The 24,138-nt window shown below is 33.6% G+C and overlaps 1 protein-coding gene across 1 annotated transcript in view; it reads left to right on the forward strand.

The window, feature by feature from the left end:
* LOC131852351 (uncharacterized) overlaps positions 1-24,138 on the forward strand; it is a 40,219-nt gene that overhangs the window by 490 nt on the left and 15,591 nt on the right. The window contains exon 2 of the mRNA XM_059203019.1: positions 20,312-20,456. Within this exon, the coding sequence (XP_059059002.1) occupies positions 20,312-20,456 (145 nt within the window). The remainder of the gene's footprint in view (positions 1-20,311; positions 20,457-24,138) is intronic.

Raw genomic sequence — 24,138 nt, forward strand, 5'->3', positions numbered from 1 at the left:
AATACGAGCGGAGTTTCTTATCAGTTCTTCTCATCTCGAAATCATTCCTAACTACAATCAGACCTACAAGAATAAAGAAATTTGGAAATTGAATTTGAAAAAAAGTCTGCGTGGGTACCTCAGTCTCACCTATTACAGCCGCCAAGCAGATTGTTTGCGTAAGCTGTTTGTCTGTTGTATCGTGCAAATTAGACATTGAAGTTACTTTCTTACGATAGAGGTTACGCACACATTTTATTCCATTAATAAAAAAAATATTTATAGAAAATTATGACACTATGTTATCAATTAGGTTGGTTGGAAGAAGCATTCCTGGTGTTTACGACCCACAGTTTTAAGGAATCGACAAAGAAAAAGAAGAAGAATGTTCCGATTTTAAAATAGAATTAGGTATAAACTAAATTACGAAAATGGGTGCAAGATGCAAGCATAAAGGTTGCTGATAATCGCTTCTATCCATCGACTTTAATAGACATTACATTAAAATCTTTCTCTATCCTTTACATTCCACAATCATGTGTTCTTTAAGCATGACTTTTATGTTCCTTAACGATATGTTCATACTAAGGAAACGATTACCTTGCATCTTTTCTTTGAGTGTCACTATTACCAAACCACTTCTTTTGAAGATATTAGTGTTTAATAGCATTTTCTTTTATTGTTGTTAGACACACTTGTAGACGATCTATCTAACTGAAGTAGCTATCGTCATTAAGTGTTTATTGCTCCATGGATATTGCTAATGTTGTCAGCTCTTTAAGATTTAATACACGAGTTTATTTTATAGTAAAACCCAGGCCAATTCCCACAATGCCGTCTAGTTCCAAGCTAAGCAGAGCTTGTGTTATGGGTACTGTGCTAATACTAATGAAATACTTGTGTACATTTTTTTTGGAAAAAAATAAAAGACATCCTGACCGATAAAAACAATAATGTTCATGAATATAAAAGTTTGCATCGTGCGAGAAATCGTATCCGAGACTATAGGAAGTAAAGCAGTATGCTAAACCGCTATATCACAGAGGCCGCCATTTTGTACTTCTATTACAGCGTATAGGAAAAGCCTCAGCTCATTTCACGACACCAAATGTACGAAGAATGAACGATCGAGATGCAAAAACAATGTTGGTGTGGCATGCTTTTGAACAGTGTCAATGAACTTCGCTTCTTTGGCAAGAGGTGCGGGCCACATGATATTTTATACATATATGTATATATAATATATTTTACCTAATTGACGCTTGGAACGTAATACAGTTAAACAGAGTCATATTTTTCTCGCATTAATTCTCCAATTGCCATTCAACCCAAGGTAGAATTACATAAAGTGGTCCCAGAGATCTCCTCTTAAATTAATAACCGTAAATGAGGAAAAATAAATAATATCTTTACCGTAATTGCCTTCGGTTTTCCTGTATTTCATTTTACGGTTCAACGTCCAGAGATTTAATATATCTACAGTTTTTCCTTGTATCGAACAGACAACAAAAACATCATTATACTTCTCTTCTTTCACATATATTTCGACAATCTCATTATGACATATCGATTTGTAAAGTTTGATAGATTAGCATTGATCCTAATTATTTTTCGGCTCGAAGGACCATAAAGATCTATGAGTTTGCTTTGACCCTACAATCTGGATGCTATGATGTTGTAAAAATGATAAATTGCGGACTGCTATTAACTTGATTTATTGAGTACATGATGCTTAAGTGTGGACTGAATGCTTCGTTGTGTGCAATTTATCCTTGGTTGTGTGCAACGAATCCTTGGTTGTGTGCAATTAATCCTTGGATGAATTGAATGAAAAATCTTATGTCTGGACATTATGTGAATGCGGAGTGGTGAAAAAACGCTGAAGGCTAACGGTGACGTACCGTAGATAGGTTTCAAACCAAAATACCGAATATGACTACCATTATTGCATTCAAACATATCTTAGGGATAATATTGAAGTTCACTATGTCAGCACATTTTAGTAAGAATGAACTTCTCAATAGAATTGAATGTTATATCTGCACTACATAACACATCGTGCCAAACAATAACATGTTCCAGTCAATAAATCATATTAGATATGCTACAATGAATACGCCTCTGGTACATACCAATATGGTGTAATTTGGAGACATTCCAACTGGTGACCGGTGTCAGCAATTATCTCGCCAATTCACTATTATTCCGTCTGCCGATCGCTTGTCTCCGTTATTAAAGATGCCTTCGCTAATGAGACTCGCTGGAATGCCATCTCGATCCATTATTGATAATTCCGATTTATAAGGCGTGCGACAATTCATTGGATTTCATCTTAGATGCTGGATTCTGCATCGTGTTGATTGAGATCGAGCTATTTGAATTCCAGGTTAAAATTTGACTCAACTCATTATATTAGATGCAATCCGTAGTTATTCTTGCACAAATTAGAATAAGGCATAGTATATTTTTTTTCGAACTATACTAATGCTGTTAGCTGCAGTTGTTTATAACTTCACTGAACGATAACACTCCAATCCGAGAAAAGAACCTATGAAGCGGCTGAAGGCCAATTCCTACCTACTACATACGACTTTAGTCTGAGCGCACTGAGAGGTGTTCGAACCTCGGCTCAGCGTCAATCGTAATTTTGATCTCCGTTTGTATTGAACGGGGGATCGATAGGAGGAGGGTCTTATAATAGACATAGATAGAATACTATATTTTAATTATTTAAGGAATTATCCTTCAAGGAAAGAATTATTATCAAGAACAGAATTAACATAAAAATACCACCAATTTCGGAGCATTTTTGGAATGATAGAGACATTCACAGCCAAAGTCGAGCGATATAACTAGTTCAATAGTAGCAAAGAAATCCGACTCTAAATTGGTAATAAGGAAAGAAGATAAGGAGAATAAGAATAAAACACAGATTTTAATAAGATTTATGCCTGAATAATTGTAAGACTTCCAATGCGAAGCTTCGGATAATACCAGTCTGTTTATTTGTGTTTTATTGAACTAAATACTACTAAAACATAACAATAAAACATCCAGTAAACAGTTGCGCCACGTAATTTCCTGAGTTTCACGTAGTTGTTTGCAAAGTTATATTAAGTACAGATGTTATCTACGGCTTTTTACTTTATTGCTTAAATCCAAGTAAGTACTTCGGATATGTTGGTTTATGTTGGCAATAGTTTATTTAAACTGAGGCAAACAGTTAAACGAAACTATCACGAGCTCGCTTAATCGTAGCAGCGGTTAAAATTAATTTTCCGAATAGTAATTTAGGTATACTTTGCACTAGTATATACCCATTTGAAGTTCCTGTGTTATTTATGTATTTTCCATTGTAATCATTCTATTATACGTTTTTAAATAGTACATTCAACCTTGCGGTAATAACTGATGATAATCAGTGTTTTGCTCCTTGAGTGATTCTCGATAACGACCCATTTTTTATTGCTGTGCCACACACATAAACACACATATAGCTTTAGATTAATTCTATTATATATGCAATAGCATTGGTCTAAATATTTTGTTCATTACACAATATTTAGACTGCTTGTAATTGAACCTATATGTACTAAAAACACTAATATTTTTTTATCTATCTATCTATTTACTATTCCGCACGACCTCACGTTATTATACTATTGTATTGTATACTATTGTATATGTTTGTTTATTTGTCAATCAGATACAAATACGAAGGTTTTCCGCTTTATAATTTTTTCTCGACGAACTTTCTCTCCATGTCTTTAGCCATACAGGCTATACGCCAATGAGATGTTCTTTGCCATCTCAATTTCCCAAAAATGAAGGAAACTGGAATAAATATATGCATATTTGCATGTATTTTCCAACTGTCTCTCGTATCATAGAATAATATAAATGTTGACAAAGTAATTTCGTAATTTATATTCTGTTGTGTCGTCCTGAAGGAGTAAGTGCTTAGTACATTGTGTATATGAATTATTATTGTCATTAATTATTAATAATGAAATTCTTGATGGCATATAATTTATGTGATTCGCTGTGAGAATGTTAATCAGTGCTATAGACAGACGTCAGGTGTTGCGAATCTTCGAAATAATTAACACGCGAATGAAGACACAACTTTGAGAATTTTAAATTCAAATTCAGCAAGTTTTGGACAAACGGCGCTCGAACAAAGACCTTCTGGAACTTTGTTGTGATCGCTTTGTGAACCGAATTGAGTTTCTTGATGGACTCTCGTCTGTTTTCTTTTATGGCTTTTATTTTATTCCAAATTAGTTGTGCATCAGACTTTTTCTGCATTCACACTTTGAAATTTACTAGCAATCAGATTTAGTTCGTCGTATGCTAATAGTACTATTACATACTAATAGGTTTAAAATGTAATTATTACACTATCTGTTAATTTACATTTTGGTATATTTATTATCAACTAAACTTATTCTTAACACACTATAATAGAAAAATCCTTATTTATATAAGTTTAATTTTAAGCACTTTTAAATAGTACATTTTTTATTTCGCCATCTCATTTGAAATGCTGATTAACTATTTTTATAGACATAGATATTTATTTTATTTACATCAACAGATACAAATATTTAGATTTTGCAATACAGTATAAATTACAAAATAAAACATTTAAACAAAAGTTATAAAATAAACAATATTTCAAGTAATATTATTATTTTAGTAAAATAAATATATTATAGCAACTAAAGACTAATTAGGACCCGTTGATGATTATGACGGATGAGCCAGCCATGGTGTTAAAACTTATTTTAAAGAGCCCCATAACTCTGCTCACTACGACACAAAACATATTACAATTTAATGGGTAATATTGTCTCTCAAACTTCCAAATCATCTTTGACATTATCGTTTACCACGCGATCAGAAAGTTCTACCACGACGACACTCAACAGTCCATCAAGCCTGGGAGCCAAGAGAAAGTTTCCTACCTACACGGATGCTATTTGAAATTGAAATACCCTATCGATGCCCCAATGAGAGAACTTCGCAATGTGGTAATGTAAACTTCACAGAATTTGTTGGATCTCCAGATTAAGGGATGTAGAAGATCCTTATCGTATATATCAACGGATTTATATCTCGCAAAGCCATTTACAACTGTTGGGTGTTCGAAGTACACGAAAACTTTATGTGGTACAAGGGCATCGTGATTATTCTTTACGTTCATCTCGCGAATTCAATTACGGTTGAATTCATAAACATGTTTTAGTTCGAAATCTTTGACTGATCACTTATGTGATGATGAACATGTTGCACAAAATGAAGTAAGTAAAGTAAAGGGATGATTACTGTCAGGACTCTCTAGGAACGTACGTTAAATAGTATTATTTCTGGAATCTACTAGAACTGAATTCCACTAGCTTCATGTTAATATCAATTTTGCATGCGGAATCGCCTATGTGATCGTGTATATCAAAAACGCTCCAAAACCATCAATTTTAACTTTTGATAAATTTTCTACGATTGGCTAATTGGCAAGACCTAATCGTCGGTCTACATGATCATCTACTACTTGTGAGGGTGCTAGACCTATATCTGACTTCGTTTGACATAATAGCCGTGGAGATAAATTATTTTATGTCCAAACTTCTTTTAATCCAATATCTAATTCGGAGCCACATGCCACAACACGAGTCGAGAACAGCCCTCACCACAACACTCGAACACTGAATCCAAAATCTCCATTTCCAAACTGAAAACTACTACGAAAACTTAAATGGGATAAATTTCGAGTACGTTACAAAACGGTCATGGGCTATGTTCACAGATTCATTACAGCGCCGACAAAGGGCAAAGTTGCGACCACCTGTACGAAGTTCGCAAACTATTCGCAACTATTCAGTAGAATGTTCCGACAATAACTAACAACAATGTAGCGACAACCCGAGTGGCAAGTTTCGGTATGACGGCCAACTCCACGCACGTCAAACTTATCGCCAAATATTTATTGCCGTTGTTGTAACTATAAAATATTTATTTGATATTTTCTCTATATACGCCTGATATGACGGCGTAGTGCCGGAAACAACAGGGCGTTCGTTTTATTGGATTCAACTTTTGTTGGCGAGTAGGAGTACAACGTAAGGCAATTTCATTCTTTTCTGTCTCAAACATGTCTCGAACAAGGAGAGCCTTATGCTATAATATGACAAGAATATTATATTTAATAATTAACATATTGTTACCGTATAACGAGAGAGATAGAAAGAGCCAAGGCATATGCTACGCCTGACATTGTCTCTTTCTATCTCATACATCTTGAACCAATGATAGACGATGGTTTCATAGGCAAATTTCCCAATTATTTTTAAGAATACTTAGTGTTCAACGGGATAGCCGACGCAAAAATTTGAATCAGTCTATAAGCACACTGAATTGTTGTAAGAACTTTAGAGAAATGATGCCTCAGTTCATAAATTGAGCACTTAGCCAACCAATGGAACCGTAATAGGCTATTAATTTGATTTACGCCTTAAATATCTAATTAAATACCTTAACCTCCTCAAGGAGCATAGTTCTCAACTCATTAAATCTCCACCGGCGACCGCTCACTTCAGACAGTCTGCATTGCGTGGATAATTGTTAAGAGCGTTAATTCCCGACTTTAATCCCAGTTGGAAATGTTATAAAAGGAATTTTTAATATCAACCCGGGCCCGATCTTTATTAAAGTGGGAACATAAAAGAGGAAATAAGACTGCGAAAGTCCAGTTGAATGCAGGCGCTGCGGTGCGGTGGCGCGGAGAGGAGACGGACTTGTAATAGGTACAGAGAATTGTGAGCCATTGGTGCATTCTTTTGTTGCTGGAAAAGACTTATTTTAGTAACAGATGGAGTTATAAAATTGGCAAGAAATTTCGTCGACAGCATTACAGTAATTATCCTCTTCTTAAAAATGACTATTCCGATCAATCACTTATCAATTTTATTAAAAATTTCTAGTACAATATGAAAAGTTACTGGAATTACTTTTATTAGTAACTAGAAGAAGTTATTAATCTAAATATATATAACTCAAAGGCGACTGACATAGTGATCTATCAACGCACAGCTCAAACCACTGGTCGGATCGAACTGAAATTTGACATGCGGGTAGATGTTATGACGTAGGCATCCGCTAAGAAATGATTTTGATTAATTCTACCCCCAAGGGAATAAATTAATGCGAGCGAAGCCGCGGGAAAAACTAGTTAATAATATACCTTTAGCACTGTTATCTCATTTGGTATAGTTAAAGACGTTATTAGCTGTCAACGATGTGGAGAATCAAGACCTAACTTACCTATTTTATTAAATATAATTGAACCTAATGACTGCTACATAAGGTTCAATTATATTCGACGCAATATAATACTATAAAGCCTAAAGATAAACTTCGATATTTTATGTGCAAAATGACTGAAGAGTGAGCCAGAAATATAAATCAACTTTAAAAGACCTCACGAACTTAGAAGTGCTATTAAGGTAGTTAGATCCCGATGAGAAAAGAAGAGCCTTTTACAAGTTACTTCATCCAAACTACTTTCAGATGCACCAAGTCACTCTTGCCTTTAAAAGTCAGTTAATAAAACTACGTCTCCCGCCAGTTCACAAAGCACGCCGAAGACGAGCACGCTACGATGTATAACGCTAGAGGCTTCACTCCAAATCCGCTTGTCATCACGTTCCAACGATCGGTCTCCCTGAAATATGACAACGATATAATGCGGACGTCGTTCAGTAAAGCCCCGACTCGATGAAGGAAATATTGCCTGTGCCTGACGATCTAGTATGGACGGATGGCGGCTAGGACGGCCATAGTCTGCTCGCTGTCGTATAGACCATTTGTTTGCGTCACTCATAAGTGCGGATTTATGAGCGATGGCTCGCGTTTTATATCTACCCCTTTATTATACGGGGGATGTAATGGTGGGTCTCTGATATCGATAGAAAATTGAAAGCTATTCTCTTATATTGGAGCTTAGGATATTTTAGATAGGGTTAGAGCGTTGTGGTTAACCTATAGTTGGGGTTTTTAACCAATTGGGTCTAAGGTTTGTAAATTTGTTTCGGATGCAAAAATTAATCTTAATTTATAAGAATCGGTGATTTAAGTCACGGGGAGTTAATATCACGGGGAGTGTTCTGAGGAATTGTTCGGATTAATACCAACTGCTGAGTTTCAACACCGTACCACCCGCCAGAAACTGAAATACCATCCTGATCATCTGGATGAATGGCGGTCTTCCACAGTACGGTTTTCTAGAAACTTTTTGCCTCGCACAACCACATTGTGGAATCACCTTCCAGCAATGGTATTTCCGAACCGATACGGTATTGAAACTTTCAAGAAAAGAGCTTATTCCTTTTTAAAAGGCCGACAACGTACTTGCAATTCCCCTGGTGTTGCGGGTGCCCATGGGCGACGGTAATCACTTACCATCAGGTGAGCCGCATGCTCGTTTGTCCCCTGTGTTATAAAAAAAAAAAAGTACTGGTATTAAAATACTCACCTATTATAGCTGCCAAGCAGCTTGTTTTATAAACATTCTAGCTCTGCTCACGGTTTCATTGGCGTGAAATTTATAACCTATATATTATTCTGATGCATAAGACCGTCAGCAGACCATTTAGTCGTTTAGCACACCGCCTTACTTCCAATGGTCGCGGGTTCGATTCCTCGCATGATACAATCATTCATTCATGTGTATGATTGTTTGTATCGATCTGGGTATTTTCTATGTAACATATAATATGTAAGTATTTACGAAAAAAATATATGTATGTATTTGTATTAGTTATCTAGTACCCATAACACAAGTTTTTTTATATACCACGTAGGTGGCAACAAAGCATACGGCCCATCTGATGGTAAACGGTTACCGTAGCCTATGGATGACTGAAACACCAGAGGTGTCATATGCGCGTTGCCGACCCTTAAGAACCTTAATCCCTTCTTGAAAAACCCCACAAAGTTTTAGCTAGCTTAACTTGAGTCTAGATGGCGCTGTGTGTGTCCCGAGATTAAATTCAAATTCAAATTCAAAATATCTTTATTCATGTAGGTCTATTACAGACTCTTATGGTATGTCAAATCTACCGTCAGTTCGGAATGATTTCGAGATGAGAAGAACTGACAAGAAACTCAGTTCGTATTTTTTTTTATTGTTGTACATATTTACAATAATATATTTCATTTAAATTCAAATTTGGGAGAATAGAGTGACCACCAGCATATGCTATATAAAAAAAAAATCAAAAAATCTAATCAGTGTTCGCAACCTGAACAGACCAGTCCCCACAAGCAGCACCCGTTATATTATTATATATGTATATATATATTATTATAATTATTGCCCCTAAATCCCTAAATAAATATATGAAGTTTATATTATACTTCATATAAAGGAGAGAAGCAAACATAAAAGAGAACATATTTCAAAAGTTACCAAACTACAAATCAGTTGTAACGAAGGTCTTGATATTTGGAAATCCAGTAATCCAATATTAATAAATCCAATAACTTTCTCAAAGGATCCATAGATCGCTATGGAAACAATTTTTTAATTACTTTGAACAGCCTGTTCGAAGAATCAATTTTTTATATAACCATTTTACGACCTTCCTTTGAGAATGTAATTGTTAAGTTTCCTATTTACGACAGTCCCGGTGGTCCAGAGGTTTAGCACGCCATCTCACTTCTGATAGGCGCGGGTTTGATTCCCGCACAATTAAAGCTAATAAATTAGTCCTAGTTGGTAGTTTATAGTTGAAAATGTAAAGTTACAATAATTAAAATAGCAACACGCAAGTTTCTTGCTCGTTCTTCTTGTGATGAGACAGCTTTCCGAATGAGCGGTAGATTAAAAGAATGATAACTATGACTATTCAAAAGTGCTTAAATTAAGTTTAATTGAATGAATGATTTTCTATTCTGTTCTAATTTAAAAAAATTATAATGAATATGATTATTTGTATTGATCTGGATGATACGATGAAATTGAAATTTAAAAATCATATATGGCCTCGGTGATCTAGCGGTTTAGCACACTGCTTTACTTCCGATGATCGCAGGTTCGATTCCTAGTACGGTGCAAACGTTTGTATTCATGAGTATGATTGTTTGTATCGGTCTGGCTGTTTTCTATGTATATTATGTATTAAAAAAAGTACTATGTATTTATATCAGTTGTCTAGTACCCATAAAACAAGCTCTACTTACCATTGGACTAGATGGCGCTGTGTTATTATTGATGTCCAGAGTTATTTATTTATTTATACCTATAGGAGACTTTTCCGCTTATGTACGTAATTTTTTTATTACTTACCCAACCGTCTAGTTGGGCTAGCTACTATTTGAAGAACTGGCAAGAAACAAAACTGCTACATTTTTTTTGTTTTATAATATTTTAATCAAGTTAAAAAAATAACAGTGTTCAAATATGTCTGGACACATTTATAATCTCGAAAATACCTTCTGTGCCCAGCTAACACCAGGAAACGGCGTCTCCAAAAATAAAAAAAAATTGCGCTATAATTAACTCTGGAAAAGATTATTTAATTGTTCAAAAAATAATGAGCTTTAATCAAAAAGTATTTCTTAATAAGTATTAAAAGGTACATCCAACATATCTTTTGGTATTATAATATAGAATTTAATGCCACTTGCATAAAATATCTGGTAACTTTCTTTCCATATTTGTGGACGGCAAGATTGTATAAATTAAATAATATAAATTACATATATAGTTACATAAAGTAACTTATTTTGAAAATTATTATTTATTTATTTATTTATAAAAACTTCATGCACAAATATAAAACAAAATAAAGGTGCATATGGCGGACTTAACACCATAAGGCATTTTCTCCCAGTCGACCATAGGGCAAACAGAGATTAGTGGGCGGTGCATTTAAGTAAATAATAACATGAAATAAATAATAAAAGGAGAAAGGTACAATTATAATAAAATTCCTAAATTGAAATATATATATCCAACTACATACATACTTAAATAAGAATATATATATATAAATATATTATATATATATATATAAACACCTCTTTGGGCACTTTGTTGATCACGCCACAACCTAAACACTTGCCGATTCCACCTTTTGCACTGAATAACTTGACCTCTATCGCGTATATCTCAGGCGGTATGGCAACGTCGCATTCTATTTTGCGATGCGGCCATATATATTCGTCGATAGTACGATATACTCGACACTTTTTTTACTAATAATTCGTGACTGAATGGCTCCGAACGGCTAAATTTTTGGTATACACAAAGACTTTTTGGCTCTGAATATATTTCAAAAATCAATTAATTATGTTGATCACTTTATATACTCGTCCTTACTGCGATACTTACTTTCATCCGAATATATATAGATACCGTAACGGTCTATCAATTATGACTTTATTAATTTACTAATGTAGATATTTTATATTCGCAATGCTCCATACATGCAAGCTCCAGCAACGGTGGAGGCAGGGTCCCCCCTGCACCGTACACCGCACCCCGCGCACACAAACAAATTAGATATTTTTTGAATACACAAAGACTTTTTGGCTCTGTATATATATTTCAAAAATCAGTTAATTGTGTTGATCACTTTATATACTGGTCCTTACTGCGATACTTATTTTAATCCGAATATATATAGATACCGTAACGGTCTATCAATTATGAATTTACTAATCTAGATATTTTATATTCGCAATGCTCCATACATGCAAGCTCCAGCAACGGTGGAGGCAGGGGGGAGCACCGTACACCGCACCCCGCGCACATAAACAAATTAGAATAAATTAAATTCATAAGATTATTTATATATTTCGACTGCCTCGGTGGTCACACCGCTTTACATCCGATGGCCGCGGGTTCGATTTCTCGCACGATGCAAACATTTGTACTCATCGGTCATCGATTGTTTTCATCGGTCTGGGTGTTTTATATGTATATTATATATGTATTTACAAAATAAAAATATCTATTTATATCAGTTCAGTATCAGTCTGTGTTAATTGTCCAGGGTTATTTATTATATTTTTATAAACGGTTATCTTTTTCCATCGCACCGCTCGCTATCGACAGTGAATTCATAGAAATGTCACTCTAAAAACAAAAATAGTTTTGTGTTTTGTATTTCAAATACTAAATGCAAAATAGGTATTTTCAAAATACTTTTTAAAAATTAAGTACCTTTTGAATTTTTGTCCAAACCTCAGATATTTTATTTATTTTAGGTATATCAATCATTACATAGTAATATAAAAACAAAGTCGCTGTCGCATCTAACAGTACATAAACAAAGAAAGAAGACTTTGGCTCTGATACCGTAACGGCCTATGAATTATGAATTTATTATACCTAATCTAGATATTTTATATTCGCAATGCTACGTACATTGTAATATCCGCCTCCATTCATTGTAACGGTGGAGGGACTAAATAGTTGAATAAAACTGAATAAGCAGTTGCTCCACTCTATAGGTACTGCGTCGTCGTCGTATGCTGTTCATTTTTTCACTCGTTTTGGCGCCAAGAGAGGGTCACATAGTCGTGGTCAAGTTAAGAACTTATAATTTAATTTTGATAACAATAGATACAAGTAAAAAGTAGGTATTATATTAATGTACGTAAGTACTGTACTTAAAAATATTTATTCTTTACTGTATGTACATTTGAAAAACTTAACACTTAAGGACTTGTACAGATACACGTACATACTGCCATTTTCTTTTAAAGACATCCAGAGAAGCACTATTTATCAAATACGCGGGGTGCACCGACCTTTGACCTTATAACACCCGATTCGCGCGTAACGAATTACATTGCTACTTTTTGGTATTTTATAGTGGATATGTCACTATAAAATATTATTATTTCTTTAGATTATGACATAATAACATAGTTTACATGATTTTAAGGGAAACATACGATAAAAAAAAATCCCGTAAAATGTAAAAGATAAAAAATGGTTATTGTTGGTTATCCTTAAGAGATAGACATATACCATCACGGACTTTTTTGTTGACCTTATTTTGATACATCTCAAAGCACTAGACAACACGCATTTTCATTAAACAGTATTGTATTTTTTTATTTCTTTAACTTTAATGCACAAAAAAATTTGTACATGTGGCGGACTTAATATTTTGCCGCGTTATTTACCAGGCAACCATGAGTGGTGCAGCGAAAGATTATTGGCGGTGCACTAATATAAATAAGAAATGTCAAAAAAAGATTTATAAAGATAATAAAGATAAGCAAAATATACATTTCTATAAAAAAATAACAATATACATACATAAATATATATCTAAATATAACCCATAAATGTATAAATATTATATATAAGTAAATACATAATGATCCGATAATCAAATTATAAGTACAGTCTCAAATTGAAAGTAAGAAAATCAGAAAATATAGAGAGAACTATATGGATATAACAGAAAGATGTGAAAAAAGGAGAAGGACAGTAAAAAAGTTACAAATTTAAATAATGTTCCCGCAATTTCTGTTTAAATGAATTTATTACATTATTATATATATTAGGCATACGATTAGCCTTATGACTGTTACTTTTTTTTTAATCTATACCTCTATACATGTAAATAAAATTGGAGTGTCTGTTTGTAATATTGAAATAACCGTTTTTTACTACTTGCATATGAATATAAATACGGTACATACACCAAAATAACATATTTTACAAGTTTTGTCTGTCTGTCTGTCTGTTTGTTCCGGCTAATCTCTGAAATAGCTGGACCGATTTTGACGGGACTTTTTTTGGCAAGTAGCTGATGTAATAAGGAGTAACTTACGCTACTGTTATTTTAGAAAAATAAAATAAAATTTCACGCGGACGAAGTCGCTGGGGCCAGTTAGTCTATAGATATACCGAGATTTAATGTTTAAGTTGCTATTATGTTGTTGACAAAATTTTACTGTAATGTTACTATTACGTTATCCTACACAATTTGTATTATTTTGGATGAATAAATAAATAAATAAATAATAATCTATACATCTATACATTTAATAAAAATTGGAGTGTCTGTTTGTAATATTGAAATAACCATTTTTTACTACATGCATATGAATGTAAATACGGTACATACACCAAAATAAAATATTTTACAATTTTTGTCTGTCTGTCTGTTTGTTCCGGCTAATCTCTGAAATGGCTGGACCGATTTTGACGGGACTTTTTTTGGCAGGTAGCTGATGTAATAAGGAGTAACTTAGGCTACTTTTATTTTAGAAAAATAAAGTTAAAAACCACGTGGACGAAGTCGCGGGAACAGCTAGTGTATAATATATTAGAGATACCTACGTGTTTTTTTATTGATGACTAGCTGTACACGGGATTTCGTCCGTGTTGAATTTAACTTTATTTTTCTAAAATATAAGAAGTTGAATTCCACGCGGACGAAGTCGAGTGTACAGCTAGTTGTCGGTAGTCTAGCGATTTAGCTAGCACACTGCTTTGATTCCTGCTTGGTGGTCGAGGGTTCGATTCCTCGCACGCTGCAAACATTTGTATTCATGAGTATGATTGTTTGTAACGGTCTGGGTGTTTTCTATGTATAGATAATATATATGTATTTACGAAAAAAAATCTTTGTATTTATATCAGTACCCATAACATAATCTTCAGCTAGCTTAACTTGGGTCTAGATGAAGCTGTGTGAATTGTCCTGAGATTACTATTATTACTATAATAAATCTTTTCAAATCAGCCGATGTTTATTTTTGCCATAATACGTGCTGTTACCATGTGATAATATTACGTACGTACTTATTAAACTATTAACTTATTATTAAATTGTTTGTAACGGTCTGGGTGTTTTCTATGTATAGATAATATATATGTATTTACGAAAAAAATCTTTGTATTTATATCAGTACCCATAACATAATCTTCAGCTAGCTTAACTTGGGTCTAGATGAAGCTGTATGAATTGTCCTGAGATTACTATTATTATTAATTGGTACACAGGTAAACTACTAACTAGGCCATATTGGTGTTGTTTGTTATGGTGAAAAAACTAGTAGGTATATATATAAGTTACACGTACAATTTCAAAGACTTATTTCTTGAAAACTACTGGCTATTCTGAAATAAAACTTTAGTGTTTGTATATGTAATGTTTGCATATAAAATATGATTAAAGGTTACCAGTGTATTTACACTTTTACTGAACAAACAGAGTTGTTTAATACTGAAAATATTGTGTGGAAGGCATCAATTACTTTCAGTGCATGTATAGCTTTTCTCTTTTCCTAATTATTATTATTATTAAGTTTAAAGTGGTTGAATTTTACGTAAGGGGTTTTTATACATTATTTCTAATGTACCATTTATTTTAAGTTTTTTAAACTCTATTCATCGAGACCTATCTAATGAGTCCAAACACGATATTTCTGCTGTAAGTTTTCGAAGAGTATGTTCATCATCTGATAATACTGGTGCCAGCATGAAGTCAAGGTTAACAGATAACTAATTACTTTTATTTCGTCAAAATCTTTAGATTACGTATAATAAATTCATAATATCGCTACCTATTCAAATCAAAACAAGTATTAGGTACTTCATGTACTAGTATATAAATTCATCAACACACAAGTAAATGATTTTTAAATATATTCAGAGCCAAAAAATCTTTGTGCATTTAAAAAAAATGCCGATACGGATTCACTATTGCAGGAAATTGTTGAAAAAATATATATCGAGTATAGGTATCTACTACTATCGACGAATACATTTGGCAACAACGCATGGTCTCGGTCGGAACGGCAACATCGCATATTAGAATACAAAGATAGTGGTAGAACGCGGAACGGCAACATGTTGCCGTTCCGCCACGCTACCGTTATAGTGGTAGAAAGAGAGAGACAGTGGAATCAGCAATATCTACGGATCGTGGCTGGATCAACTAAGTGTGCAAATGTAAATATATATATATATACTTACATTTGTCTTTAATTCAAAGGAAATATAAATAATGAACGCATCACATTTAAAACAGTAATAAGTACGTACGTAATATTATCACATGGTAACAGCACGTATTATGGCAAAAATAAACATCGGCTGATTTGAAAAGATTTATTATATTAATAATAGTAATCTCAGGACAATTCACACAGCTTCATCTAGACCCAAGTTAAGCTAGCTGAAGATTATGTTATGGGTACTGATATAAATACAAAGATTTTTTTCGTAAATACATATATATTATCTATACATAGAAAACACCCAGACCGTTACAAACAATTTAATAATAAGTTAATAGTTTAATAAGTACGTACGTAATATTATCACATGGTAACAGCACGTATTATGGCAAAAATAAACATCGGCTGATTTGAAAAGATTTATTATAGTAATAATAGTAATCTCAGGACAATTCACACAGCTTCATCTAGACCCAAGTTAAGCTAGCTGAAGATTATGTTATGGGTACTAGACAACTGATATAAATACAAAGTTTTTTTTCGTAAATACATATATATTATCTATACATAGAAAACACCCAGACCGTTACAAACAATCATACTCATGAATACAAATGTTTGCAGCGTCCGAGGAATCGAACCCTCGACCACCAAGCAGGAATCAAAGCGGTGTGCTAGATAAATCGCTAGACTACCGACAACTAGCTGTACACGCGACTTCGTCCGCGTGGAATTTAACTTCTTATATTTTAGAAAAATAAAGTTAAATTCAACACGGACGAAATCCCGTGTACAGCTAGTCATCAATAAAAAAACACGTAGGTATCTCTAATATATTATACACTAGCTGTTCCCGCGACTTCGTCCACGTGGTTTTTAACTTTATTTTTCTAAAATAAAAGTAGCCTAAGTTACTCCTTATTACATCAGCTACCTGCCAAAAAAAGTCCCGTCAAAATCGGTCCAGCCATTTCAGAGATTAGCCGGAACAAACAGACAGACAGACAAAAATTGTAAAATATGTTATTTTGGTGTATGTACCGTATTTATATTCATATGCAAGTAGTAAAAAACGGTTATTTCAATATTACAAACAACAGGCTTCAACATTCTCAAGTACCATAAAAAAGATGTTTTTATTAAAAACAAGGTGTTCCCGCGACTTCGTCCGCGTGGAATTTAACTTTATTTTTCTAAAATAAAAGTAACCTAAGTTACTCCTTATAAATCAGCTACCTGCCAAAAAAAAGTACCGTCAAAATCGGTCCAGCCATTTCAGAGATTAGCCGGAACAAACAGACAGACAGACTAAAATTATAAAAATAGTTATTTTGGTATATGTACCTTATATATATTCATATGCATGTAGTAAAAAACGGTTTTTTCAATATTACAAACAGACACTCCAATTTTTATTAAATGTATAGATGTATAGATTATTATTTATTTATTTATTTATTCATCCAAAATAATACAAATTGTGTAGGATAACGTAATAGTAACATTACAGTAAAATTTTGTCAATAACATAATAGCAACTTAAACATTAAATCTCGGTATATCTATAGACTAGCTGGCCCCAGCGACTTCGTCCGCGTGAAATTTTATTTTATTTTTCTAAAATAACAGTAGCGTAAGTTACTCCTTATTACATCAGCTACTTGCCAAAAAAAGTCCCGTCAAAATCGGTCCAGCTATTTCAGAGATTAGCCGGAACAAACAGACAGACAGACAGACTGTACTATGCTATACTATGTATTGATTGATATACCTAAAATAAATATAATATCTGAGGTTTGAACAAAAACTCAAAGGGTAATTTATTTTGAAAAAGTATTTTGAAAATACCTATTTTGCTTTTAGTGTTATAGTACTTTAACTGTTATGTTTTAAGTAACAATGTTTAATTATAATTAATACTACTGCACCAACACTCCGATCGTGCAAAAAAATTTGCTGTTTCATTATTTTTTAGTTCAATTAGTGGTCTACCTAAGTTCTGGGCTAAGGGGGGGGAGAGTCATGACGCCCCCATGACTCCCATGACCTCCATGACGCTCCCCCTGGATCCGCCGTTGCGTCTTCTCTTTATTCGCTCAGTAACGTTGTTACAAAAGAAAAGATTCCCATCCAAAAAATAACAAGTATTGAGGTTTGATCTGGAGTCACGTTACTCCAGACTGATTTCTATAAATATTTAGATTAGGTAGACTATTATTCTTGAAATACTAGCTAGACATTATTAAGTTACTGTAGCCATAATGTAGTAGTCCAAACGTGCCAATGAGGAAGCCCTTGGCAAATGCTGCACCCTGATTGGCCCGTTTGAATTGGATCAAGAAGTGGTCGAATGCCAAAAAGGTGGATTTGTATAAAATCGTGTATAAATCGCTTAATTATTATTATTACTCGTCGTGACAGTTGTGGCTCAAAAAGGATCAACATTTATATATCGTCAGCTGGCATTAGATCAACAAAAGGCCTCCGGATCAACAAGTGAAAAAGGATCAACAAAAAACTACCTATACGGCACGTCTGAGCCACAAAGTGCCCAAGGGGATATTTATATATATATATATATATACATATACATTCAAGTACATAATAAAAAACATTTAGAATTTATACATATATACCAAATACAAATCAACAATGAGATATAATCAATCATGACAAATCAAGAGTGAAAGCGGGAGATAAATTAACACTATATTAATGTATTCATTTAATTACAAAAGTCGTTGGAAAGATGTTTTCTTAACTTGGATTTGAAGGTAAATTTGGTAGTACTCGATTTTATGTCAAGGGACAAAGAATTCCAGTGTTTAATAGCCTGAAGCATGAAAGATTTAGAGACGAAACTCGTACGATGAGTAGGAACGTGCAAGAGTAGATTCCTAGACGGACGAAGATTACGGTGAGAGATGTCCCCATGAAAAAGAAATTTGGTCTTAAGATACTCATAAATTTGGTCGTAAGATAAAATTATGTATTTGCAAAAGAAAAATTTAATTGCATCATCCTCTACTCGTATTGCAAGAACCTCTGCTCAATTTGTTGCAATATGTAGGCACATATAATTGATGGATGAATTTATTTAATTAAATTGATATTGAATTCACCTTCACGCCTTTAATTCTCTGTGGTCACGAGCAGTGTCGTTTCATTAAAGTTTCCTTTCGCGTACGCTCAGGTTTTACAATAACCTGCTGAAATTTTCTATAGAGACCACAACGTGGGGTTTTCCAAGATTATGTGTATATTAAGAGTTTCTTAGAGATCAGCAACACGTTACTCGGCCTCGGTGGACTTGCGGTTACTTCCGATAGTCGCGAGTTTGATTCCTCGCACGGTGCAAACATTTGTATTCATGAGTATTATTGTTTGTATCGGTCTGGGTGTTTTCTACGTATATTATGTATGTACATATTTACAAAAAATATGTAATTATTTCTATCAGTTGTCTAAGACCCATAACTCAAGCTCAGCTTACCGTGTGACTGGATGGCGTTGTGTTCATTGTTCAGGGTTATTTATTTATTATTTATCTATTTATTTATAATATAGCATATACATTGTTCTTATGTATAACCTATGTTACTGTAAAGTTTCATCAAAATCCGTTCAGTAGTTTTTGCGTGAAAGGGTAACAAACATCCATCCATACTCACAAACTTTCGCTTATGATATTAACTAGCTACTCGCCCGGGTGTACATGTATTTATACATACATATAAATAAAATTGGAGTGTCTGTTTGTAACCTCTTATTGAAATAACCGTTTTTTACTACAAACATATGAACGTAAATACGGTACATATACCAAAATAACATTTTTTACTGTTTTTGTCTGTCGGTCTGTCTGTTTCGGCTAATCTCTGAAATGGCTGGACCGATTTTGACGGGACTTTTTTTTGCAGGAAGCTGATATAATAAAGAGTAACTTAGGCTACTTTTATTTTCAAAAAATTCTTTTAAATTCCACGCGGCCGGAGTCGCGGGAACAGCTAATTATACATATAAACCTTTTTTTTTAAATCACTTAAATAGAGAGTATTAAAAAAAACCGCTTCAAAATCCGTTGCGTCGTTTTAAAGATTTAAGCATACATAGGGACAGACAGCGACAGCGACTTTATTTTATACTATGTAATGATAATAATAATTACACATATAAACCTTTTTTTTTAACTCACTCCTCTATTAAAAAAAACCGCTTCAAAATCCGTTGCGTCGTTATAAAGATTTAAGCATACATAGGGACGGACAAACAGCGACAGCGACTTTATTTTATACTATGTAATAATGATGATAATGATAAGATTTTGTACTAATTGTTCCAGGCCGACCTCTCCTGCAGGAACACCAAGCAGCAGGTGGGCGCGCTTTTTACGCGCAGCAACTTTGTGACACTCAAATACGTCACGGACAACTGGGGCACCGACGCCAACGGGTTCAAGCTCGTGGTCACCGGCGTTAAAGATCCCAGTAAGTATATTTTATACTGTGGTATATTATATATAGTACTTTTGAGATGTACTTCAACATCCTCAGTGGTGTAGTGGTTCAGCGCATTGCTTTACTTCTAATGGTCGCGGGTTCGATTGCTCGCACGTTATAAACATTTGTATTCATGAGTACGATTGTTTGTATCGGTCTTGGTGTATTATATATTTACAAAAACATGTGTCTAAGTATTGAGTTGTCTAGTATCCATAACGTAAGCTCTGCTTAGCTTGGGACTAGATGAAGCTGTGTGAAATTTTCGGGGGTAGTTTTATTAAAAATTGTTATATTATTGTTCTACTACTTTAAAAATTAGGTTGTGCAAAATAAAATTAGTATTTAGAAAAACGGTTTTAAATATATATATATATATATATTTTTGACAGTACTAAATTTGCATTTACGTTTCTACGTTCCTTAACTTAAATCCTACTTATTCTGTATATTATTGCCTATGAATATACGGCACCATGCTCATGCCATCATTATATAACCGCTCGTGGTATGCCTCAACCTTTTTCAATACAATAAGTGTTGTTTACGCCAGAAACGTTCTATTAGCAACATTATGCAATACTTATAATTATTGCTATGAAGATATTTAGGGCGCTTCGTAATTTATAATCAGTCAATATTATTTTTCATTCTTATTCAAATACAAATCGATTTATGGCATTATTATTTTAAAACACTTAAACCATTTAATAATTTCTACAAGTGTCATGCCTTAGAACACTGCACGAAGCCGAAGCACAGCTTACAAAGCTAACATGTATTTATCTATTAATTAACTTGTTCAAGAAGTATTGTAGCTTCCATGTTTCTTACTGTTCCTGCTTTATACTGCTCGGTATTATTAATAGCTTCTACTTACGAGTTTCCTTCCATAATTTACTTTTTATTTTCTGTAATGTAGGAATGATAATCAAAAGTTTTTAATTTGTTTCATACTTTATCCCACTTTAATTAATGATGTTATTTATTTACTTAATGGGATTCCAGATCTGAAATTTAAAAACAAAACACATTACATGGGGTAGTACAGAAATGGAGACAATGACATTCATGTTTTAATTCGATTTATAAATCTGCTGTGAAATTAATGTAGCTGACAAATAAACAATCAATTAAAACTCATATTATAGTTTGCTGTTATGGAATATATTCTCTGGATGTAGTTTTCTATAAAGCTAAAAGTAGAAATCTTTTTTTTATCAGTGCTATGTTTTTGTTCTGTAATAAAAAGAAATATATATATAAAATTCTATATTACCATGGATATAGTATATAGTATGAAGTAAATTATAGCTTTATCTCTTGAGCGTAAATGAAACTCCCGCCCTTAAGTGAGACCTTAATGAAAATATTGACGATGGTAGGAAGTAAAGTAACGACTGGCAACAAATTAAAAACGATAAATATGAAGCAATTTAGAAAGTAAAAAATACTGTAGCAGCAAATAAAGCAAAATAAAGCAAATGAAGCAATGATATCAATAGATCGAATCGAGCAGTAAATAATTATTTTGATTACACAATTCGTCACGTTAGAGAGTCGAATCGACCCTCTTTAATTTGGCTGAATGTTTATTTATTTGCACAAATAGCCGACAGGGCAGTTCGTTTACACATTCCATCCTTTATACACATTTTTTTTATTACTACCCCCGCCGGATTGCGAGTATCCCTCTCCTCTCTGACTTCGGTATTCACGATATGAATGAACCTGTTGCGACTTACCAAAGGGAATGCGTCAATTTTTATAGTCGCTTTGATGTTTCCTCTTTATTGTTTCAGCATCTGCTGATTATACCTATTTCGCTCACGTTCTTCATAAGTTTCCATCATCATCTTTATTGATATCTACGTTCTGCTTAATATTTGAATCTTAAAACAAAAGTTCTACAGTATACATTCTATTAACAATTTGCTCTGAATAGTGTACAACTAAATTGCCCAAATTCATATTTCTTGTCTATCTCTTCGTCTGTCTTCTTACTTCTCCGTTTGTGGGTACCGCATTAGCAATTGTTATTGAGACCATAATTAGAGTCTTAACGTATATAAACGAAATAATTTTTGGTTCCTTGATATTTATTTAATTTACTTCATTCTTCTTCATTTCGTGTTTATGCTATTTTAATGATGATTGCTTTAATAAAATTTATTAATATAGCCTTTACAAAAATGAACGTTCTTAATAACAGTATATCTCGTGCAGCTTTAATACAGCGCTAGGAGTATCAGCATAATGGATATTAAAGTGTAATGATCTCTTAAAACCTTTTGAATTTATAAAATACATATATATGCTCTCATTACTGGAGGAATCTAAAATATGTGCATTTAAATGTTGTATAACAGCACAATGGAAACACAAAGAGCGTGGTTGAATTGTCTGCATACATGTATGTGTAAAGGCTTCTGGGCCTTTGTTGCATACGTGCGCCATCTTTTGAAGTAATCTGCCAATTAAATTATACGCTTGGCTGCCTGGAAAAAATGTTTGTCAAGACTTGTAAGGTCGCGAAAGTTTAAGAGGTAAGGAACCTTTCTTACCGCGTATCAGCAGGAATACTAATACGCCTGACGACGTGAAAATGCTTTCTCTTTAATGAGTATATAGCGAATATGGTTTGCTGAATGAAGTTCTAAGGTTGATTCGCTGTTGACACAAATAGTTAGGACAGATAAGCAAGGAACAGAACAAGTTCTGAATATAATAAGACTTACCGTACATATTACTATATATTCTGTAGTCAATAGCATAAATGTTTAGTATCAAAAGTAGTGTAACGGTAGCGCGTTTTCCAAAGTCTACCTCAAAATAGCGGATACCAAAGGTTGTCGACCGAAGAGAAAATTCCCTACATCCGTGGATGCTTTGAACATGCAATAAGATTTGTTAGTTCATATTCATGAAACAGAAAAGGGTCGATTGTAAACAAACTTGACCCAAATAGGGTATTCAGGACAAAGAACTGTTATTGCAGTATTAAAAGCAATATGGGCTTTAGTGGTATTTATCGGGGAGTAAAGCAGGATCATTAGATGGTTCGCCTCTCTGTGGGTCCTCGTAATATTTTTATGCTCAGATCATTAAATCCAGTATTGAGTGCTCACTACGAACGCCTTCAGCTATTGGGTGTAATATACTTGATAATGCAACAAGTCTAGCACTGCTGGGAGTAGGAGTTTTATTATCTTTGATCTATTTAATGGACTATGATTCGAGTTAGTCATGTAATCTAATTTATAATAAGGAGTTGTGACACGACATAATCCCAGATGGAGCATTTAGAGGCGTAGTCAATAACGTATTGGCTAATAAGGAAGTAGGGAAAGAATAAAGAAGATTTGGTAATTTAATTTAATTTAAAAATTATGATATTGAATTTCTTTGTCGACAACAGCGATTTCGCAACTTGCCTATGTTTGAACCCCCGATCTATCGCTATACCTCTATTTGTATCGGTTTAGGGCTTTTTCTGTGTACAGACATCATACACAGATACAAATTTATTTCAAATTTCACAGTGATTTCGCACTTATCTGAATTGAACCCCCGAATCTGATGTGAATCTCCGATCGATCGCTGTACCTCTATTAGTATTGGTTTAGGTGTCTGTGTATTTCATATACAGATACAAATTTATTTCAAGGAG

The sequence above is a fragment of the Achroia grisella genome, unplaced genomic scaffold (assembly GCF_030625045.1).
Source record: "Achroia grisella isolate CSIRO2021 unplaced genomic scaffold, CSIRO_AGI_Agris_v1 utg842, whole genome shotgun sequence".
Lineage (NCBI taxonomy): Eukaryota > Metazoa > Arthropoda > Insecta > Lepidoptera > Pyralidae > Achroia > Achroia grisella.